The following is a 7,541-nucleotide window of genomic DNA, read 5'->3' on the forward strand; positions in this document are numbered from 1 at the left end:
TCAAAACCCATGGAACTTCATAGCACAAAGAGTAAACCTTAAGACATGCAAATTAAAAAAAATCATTTAGAAAGTCAGGGGATTCTAGGATGGAACACAAACTGTGACAAAACAATCTAATTGTTCTACAAATGTATGAAACAATGTTCCTGAAAAGGTATAAAAGGTGCTGAGCAAAGTAACTCTGGAAATGAGTGGAGTCTAACACTGAAGCAAAAGAAGCTATACATAAGCCCTGTACTCTCCTTGATAAATTTGTTTCCCACTGGGGCACAGACTAACAATTCTGATACCACTATATATGTTTACTAGAATTGAGCAATGAAGTAAATAGATGGCAGGTGATAGGAGACAGTTTTCTCACTATTGAGAATTTACAGATCACCAAGTGAAGGAAGCTAGAATGATCCATATGGTAATAGATTAGAGTTGGAGACATCAATATAAACTCATGTTTAGCTTAGTTACAGTTACAGATGTGAACTCCTGATTCTAAAGCCATCCTTATCCATGAAGAAGAATCACCAATCACTTGGTTCTTAGTTGTCTAAAAGGAATTAAACTGAAAAGCCATCTACCCTGGGGAAAAAATCTGAAAAATCTGGTCCTCTAACTCTGATGGTCTATTTGCAGAAAGTTTACAGAAGAGCCTTCTGAAATAGTCTAAATCAGTATTTTTTTTGGGGGGTGGGGATCCACAGGTAGTAACCACTGCTCAAAAGACAATGGAGGATGTAGCCATATCTGTTTACCAAAGCCGGAAGGACAGACTTGTAAATGTCCCAGTGGGTACTACTTGGATGACATAAAGAAGTGTCTTGAAGCTGTCCGATGCTCTGCACCATCAGAGTCCTGTAAGGATGGTCAGAAATGCATTTCCGCCACACAGGTTTGTGATGGTCATGCTGACTGTCTGGATGGATCTGATGAAATGGACTGTGAGTAACTCCTACCTGAGACCCACCATTGGTCACCTTGGTGATTTACTTTTAATAATATTTAATTCCACAGTGTTCCTCAAGATTTTATCCTTTAAACTGTTTTTTCCTTCTCACTGTGTACTCTTTAAACTGAACAATATGAAACTTCTAACTATGGGCAATTGTATATAAATTATGGGGACTCTTTGTAAAAAGCTAACGTCCCCTCAATTCGATTTTAGAGTAGGCCATACGATAGTTCACTCCACAGGGCTCGACAGTATATGTTGCCTGAAAGAGCACTCATCTAACTCAGATCCAGTTCAGCCCCTGATCATAACAGCATCACCTGGAATGTAAGAGGTTGGCAAACTAGTTGACTTGTCCTGGTTCCCCCTTTTGAATGTGGAAGGAGCATATTCTAGCTCAGAGTTATTAAGGAATTAAAGAGGGTGTGTAGAAAGTTGTCATATTATTATAACACTGTCAAGTTAATCCTTAAATGCTAGCTATAGATGGTTGTTATAGAAATATTGTTCCAAATCATGGTTCATGGGAAGCTGTTGTCGTGGCCAGACAGCTGAGTAATCATAATACCTAATTCTGCTGGAATCATCAGCTATAGTTCCATTGGTATCTAAGTCCCCTTCACGATAGAATTAGAGAGACAGTGGGCTTAGTCATAACCAGCAAAGAAAGAGATCTGAAAAGGAGCCTTACAGTGAAGAGTTATCACTGACTTCTCAATATAAATTCTTATTTCTGTAAAACCTGACTAGCTGGAAGACTACTTATTACCTCTAAACACTTCATCTTAAATGGGAAAGATAAGGGATTTTGATTCCCATAGTTGATTCTATTTTTCAGCAGTTAAGGGTGCTTTTGTTGCTAGTCCTGTGTTGGCAGTGGCTCAAGGATGGGGGTAAATGAGTGAGAAATTTATCACCTTTACCACCTTGAGGTTAGGTTAGGTTTCTGGTTTAAAATCTAACTTAACCTTCTTTTGCCCTCCCATTCCTGATGTGCTGGGCCTAAGAGCTGTCCTTGCTTCTTGATGATTTCACCCTGACTACATATAAAACTTTTTTGAGGGAAATGGTACTGGGTATATAAAATTAAGCTGAATTCCTTTGGATGTAACCTACCATCAAGGATCCTAAATGCCCAGGATTGGAAATGCTTCTGTGAGGCCAGCTTAGGACAGAAGCAAGAAGCATTTTTATTGCTAATTCTGCTCTTTTCACTCCTGGTACTTTTGTCTTCCATTTGAGGAGTAACACCTGTGTCAACAATGACAGAGAACATGGTGAAATGCCTTAAACATAAACTTAACTCTTGGATTGCTCTTTGGATAGAACCCGTTGTCTGTCTGCTCCCTGCTTTATGAGTGTCCCTCCCATGCTGCCACCAAACTTGGTTCAATATTTGCAACTTGTACGTCTTGCTAAACCTACAGTTTACCTGGACTCAAAAAATGTGAAATATTTACAGATAAACTTAATCCTTATAGTCTAGATATATACTACTTTGATCTACTACACTCATCCTTATAGAGAAAACACTTTTGGAACTGGTGGCATCTACCTTGGCTAAAATCCTGCATATCATCATTTGAAAATGGATTGGTATGATAGACTACGCTGGTCCTGAAACCAAATATTTTACGTGCCTTTAGATATGTAGTTTTTAAATCAGCTTTTGATAGTTTTTTGTTTTGTCAAAAGTATGGTGCTGTGCTGTGCTTAGTCGCTCAGTCGTGTCCAACTCTTTGCGACCCCATGGACTGTAGCCTCTCAGGCTCCTCTGTCCATGGGGATTCTCCAGGTAAGAATACTGGAGTGGATTGTCATGCTCTCCTCCAGGGGATCTTCCCAACCCAGAGATGGAACCCAAGTCTCCCGCATTGCAGGTGGATTCTTTATCATCTGAGCCACCAGGGAAGCCCAAAGTAATGGTAGTGATTGTGATTTCAAAAATTCAAACTTATCCAGTTAAGTTCACTGGAATTCTTATTCTTCTGAAATGGTTATTAATTGACAATAACAAACCTGTATATACACTCGTACTCACACCTACTGTTTTTGCAGGTACCTATCCAGATATAACGCATTCAACACCAACACCTAAAACGTCAGAGTCTGGAAAGAGACTGACACCAAAAGCTGTCCAACCTCTCCAGGGTACCAAGTCCACCAAGACTAGATCTCCAGGTCCAGCAGGAATGAATTACCCTGTCAGAAAAATTCTAACCCCTCCAATTCCTGCTCTAGAGAGCGAGACTCCAGAAACCAAGGAAGGAGGTCAGCCCAAGGATTCACACAGGGAAAAACTTCTGCTCTGTAGCAGCGATTTCTGCAGTGGGAGGGGAATCTGTACAATGCAAGGAGAGCTGAGAAAATGCAACTGTCTGATGGGCTACAGCGGAGACTTCTGTGAAGAAGCAGCCCATGGACCTGCCCCTGGCCACATCGCCCTCAGCCTAACCATAGCCCTACTGGTTGTTCTGGTCATTCTGGGAGCATTTGTATATTTCAGAAGAGAACGCAAATTAAAGCGGTGAGCAGCCACTTTTGTCCTCATGGGAGAATTTTATTCTAAAGGTGGCTTGTTAAATAAAACTAAAACAAGATTAATGAGATCAGAGGTATGAATCCACTGTAGAAATTTGTTCTCTGAGGAAAGATTTGAGCAATGAAGCAGACTTATCTGTTAGATGACCTGGAAAAATCATAATTGAGACCATCTTTGTGTGAGACCTGTAGCAAACCATAATGTAAGGAGCAGTCAGGGGCAGTGCTTTTACTATAATGTAAAAGCAGTCAGGGGCACAGTCTCAGGGATAAAGTGAGGAGAGTCCCCTCTAATGAGGAAGTGTGTGTGCATGCATGCTCAGTCGCTAAGTTGTATCTGACCCTTTGCGACCCCATGGACTGTAGCCCACTGTGTTCTCTCTCCATAGGATCTCCCAGACAAGAATACTGGAGTGGGTTGCCATTTCCTTCTCCAAGGGATCTTCCTTACCCAGGGATCAGACCTGTATCTCCTGCATTGGCAAGCGAGTTCTTTACCACTAGCGCCATCTGGGAAGCCTCCAGTGAGGCAGAGTCAGTGCCAATGACTGTTTGGAGGGAAAATTTCTTGGGTGCGTTAGTTTGCTAGTGCTGCTATAACAAACATTCCCTAGTGGGTGTCTTAGACAACAGAAATTTATTTTCTCACAGTCCTGGAGGCTGGAAGTCTGAAATCAATGTGTCAGTATGGTTGGTCTCTTCTGAGGCCAAGGGTTGCGCTTCTCCTGGGATTGTAGATACGGGCTTCTCCTGTATCTTCATGTAGTCTTCTCTCTGTACATGTTGATGTCCTAATCTCCTCTTCTTCTAAGGACACTAGTCCTGTTGGATTAGGACCCACCCTAATGACTTCCTTTTGACATAAATTACCACTTTGAGGACCCTATCCCTAAAACGGTCACATTTGGAGGTGCTAGGGGTTAGACTTCAACATATGAATTTTAGGGGGACAAACATAGCCCTTGACAAGAGGTGAGATAAGCTCTTAAGAGAGATTTAAGGCAAAAGCATAAAGTTTTATGTAAAACAAGAGTCACTGGATTAAAGAAACAAATGAAACAAAAAAATGACTCAAATTATTAAGAATGATGACAAAATAAGCTTTAAGAAGATACAGTAATTGAAGGGAACTGATTAAACATATTGGGAAGGGATATTAAGCAGCCTATATATCAAGAAACACTGGGGCTTCCCTGCTGGCTCAGATGGTAAAGAATCGGCCTGCAATGCAGGAGACCCGGGTTTGACTCTGTCTGGGCCAGGAAGATCCCCTGGAGAAGGGAATGCCAACCCACTCCAGTAATCTTGCCTGGGAATCCCATGGACAGAGAGGAGCCTGATGGGCTACAGTCCATGGAGTTGCACAGAGTCAGCCTTGACTGAGTGACTAACACACAGTACCTGAAACAGTACAGAATACATATCAAGAAACACTACAGGGATAACTAGAATCCTTTAAAGTTACATCTCCTCTGTACAGCCTTCACTTTACAGACTGGAGAAAAGGCCAGGAGAAATGGTATATCTTTGCCTAAAGTAACACTGGTTAATGTTAAGATGAACTGAGGTGCTTCTCTTGTGCTTCTGATGGTCAGTCGGGTCTGTCTTCTATGTTAACCTGCTTTCTTAACTCATCTATGTCCAGTTGCTAGTTACCTGTTTTTAGATTCAATTCTCACTGACTCATTTCCTAATTTCCTTTCAACTGAGAAGATACAACATTTTGGAAGTTCAGTGAATGCCTAGTAACAAATCATAACTGACTCAAGTGTTGGCCATTCTAGGTCAGTTCTTTGTTATAGAGACAACAGAAGCACAACATTGTTCGCATAACAATAACTTTTCATAAGTGAAGTCGCTCAGTCGTGTCTGACTCTTTGCGACCTCATGGACTGTAGCCTACCAGGCTCCTCCCTCCATGGGATTCTCCAGGCAAGAGTACTGGAGTGGGTTGCCATTTCCTTTTCATAACTTTTCATAGCGGACGAGTTAATGTCTTCGAACCATGCCCCATTCCCAGCTTCTACCTTAAGGAACAACTCTTTTGACTTTCTCTGATTTCTAGAAATAGGACAGCATCATCAAGAAATTTGACCTGCCATAAAGAAAATGACCAAGAAGAGGAGAATCTAATGAATAGTGAGACTTTTGTCAATAAAGCTTATGATGAACAGGTATGTCTGGGAAGAGTCTTTGAGGAAAACAGGAGGTGAGATCCAGTCACAGAATGCCCTTAGCAAAAAATCCTAGCAGAGTGAAAGTAGGCCATGTTAACTTAAAGAGCTTTTTGTTATTGGCAAATGATGTTATTATGTAGACCAAATGAACGCTCAGTAACTTTTTGGATTGCTGATTCTGTTCAGTCTCAAGTTGTTCACACCAAAGTGAAACATATATGTAATCAAGAAATTCAGCTTTTGGTGGACTTCCAAAAGGGGCTCAATACTACCTGGGGTGAAGCGAGGTGTAATTAGGGTTAGTTAACATTACCCCTAAAATTTATGTCCCCCAACCCCATCCTGCGACCTCTGCTCACTTCTGTGTAGCTCAACCATCTCTGTGTTTTTGCTTTGTCTTAATGTAATGCATATTCTCTAATTTCAAGTCTCTTTTCCTACAGGAACTGTTAACGTCTTTACAAACTGACTAACCTGACAAAAAAGAAGCTGAAACATCTCAATAAAAACTGTTTATATATTTCACTGTGTACTGTTTTAACTTCTGTAACAATTTGTGGTAAATGGTAACTTCATATTAAAATAACTGCTTTTTATTTTTTAATTTATTGAAATATAGTTGATTTACAGTGTTGTGTTAATTTTTGGCTGTGAAGCAAAGTGTTTAAGTTATACATTTATATACATTCTTTTTCATATTCTTTTCCATTATATTTTATCACTGGGTATTGAATAGAGTTCCCTGTGCTTATACAGTAGGACTTTGTCCATTCTCTATATAATGGTTTGCATCTCCCAACCCCAAACTCCCAATCTATCCCTCTCCCTACCCACCCACGCCCACCTCGGCAACTACAAGTCTGTTCTCTGAGTGAGTCTGTTTATGTTTTGTAGATAAGTTCATTTGTGTCATATTTTAGATTCCACATGTAAGTAATATATGGTATTTGTCTTTCTCCTTCTGACTTATTTCACTTAGTATGATAATCTCTAGGTCCATCCATGTTGCTGAAAATGGCATTATTTCATGTATTGCTTATGGCTGAGTATTAATCCATTGTTTATATGCAGCACATCTTCTTTATCCATTCACCTGTTGAAGGACATTTAGATTGTTTCCATGTCTTGGCTATTGTGAATACTGCTGGTATAAGCATAGGGGTGCATTTATCTTCTTGAATTACAGTTTTGGCTGGATATATGCCCAGAAGTGAGACTGTTACCAAAAGTAGGGTCCAGCTGTTTGCTGCCCAAAAGCCAATAAAGAGGCAAGGTTGATGGAAAGGAAAAAGTTTGCTTTATTTCTAAGGCTGGCAACTGAGAGTGGAGTCAGTTGGCAAAGGCCAACTACCACCCATTGGCAATCAGCAGATCAGAGCTTTTATTGGTGAAGGGAGGGGGCTACATGCAAAACAGCAGTCAACTTTGACAGTCCTCTTGAAACCGGTTAACCAGCATCATCTTGACTTTGTCTAGGTACAGTTCATCTTCAGTTCCAGAGCCTTTTTGTTCCCATTTTTTTTGAGGCCAGCTCTTGAAACTGTGGCAGCTTATGTCATGGCTTACAGTCTGGTCATCATGTACTTAACTTCTTCCACCTGGTGGGGGCTTTAGTGTCTATAATATTAAATACTAATACATTTTTCCTTAATCAATTCAGTTCAGTTGCTCAGTCGTGTCCAACTCTGCAACCCCATGGACTGCATCGTGCCAGGAGTGATATCCATCACCAACTCCCAGAGTTTACTCAAACTCATGTCCATTGAGTCAGTGATGCCATCCAACCATCTCATCCTCTGTTGTCCCCTTCTCCCACCTTCAATCTTTCCCAGCATCAGGGTCTTTTTAAATGGGTCAGTTCTTCGTATCAGGTG

At 40.8% G+C, this 7,541-nt stretch overlaps 1 protein-coding gene across 5 annotated transcripts in view; it reads left to right on the plus strand.

Annotated features, from left to right (window-relative positions):
- Positions 1-6,189, plus strand: part of LOC102400552 (low-density lipoprotein receptor-related protein 2-like) — a 42,335-nt gene extending 36,146 nt beyond the window's left edge. For 4 of the 5 annotated variants that reach the window (XM_044937531.2, XM_044937576.2, XM_044937617.2 and 1 more), the window contains 4 exons: positions 702-938; positions 3,008-3,476; positions 5,556-5,664; positions 6,111-6,189. In XM_044937531.2, the coding sequence (XP_044793466.2) occupies positions 702-938; positions 3,008-3,476; positions 5,556-5,664; positions 6,111-6,140 (845 nt within the window). In that variant the 3' untranslated portion in view covers positions 6,141-6,189. The remainder of the gene's footprint in view (positions 1-701; positions 939-3,007; positions 3,477-5,555; positions 5,665-6,110) is intronic. The other variant, XM_044937625.2, reaches the window with a different exon arrangement.
- Positions 6,190-7,541: the final 1,352 nt, after the last annotated feature.

This window comes from Bubalus bubalis, chromosome 1, assembly GCF_019923935.1.
Source record: "Bubalus bubalis isolate 160015118507 breed Murrah chromosome 1, NDDB_SH_1, whole genome shotgun sequence".
Classification (NCBI taxonomy): domain Eukaryota; kingdom Metazoa; phylum Chordata; class Mammalia; order Artiodactyla; family Bovidae; genus Bubalus; species Bubalus bubalis.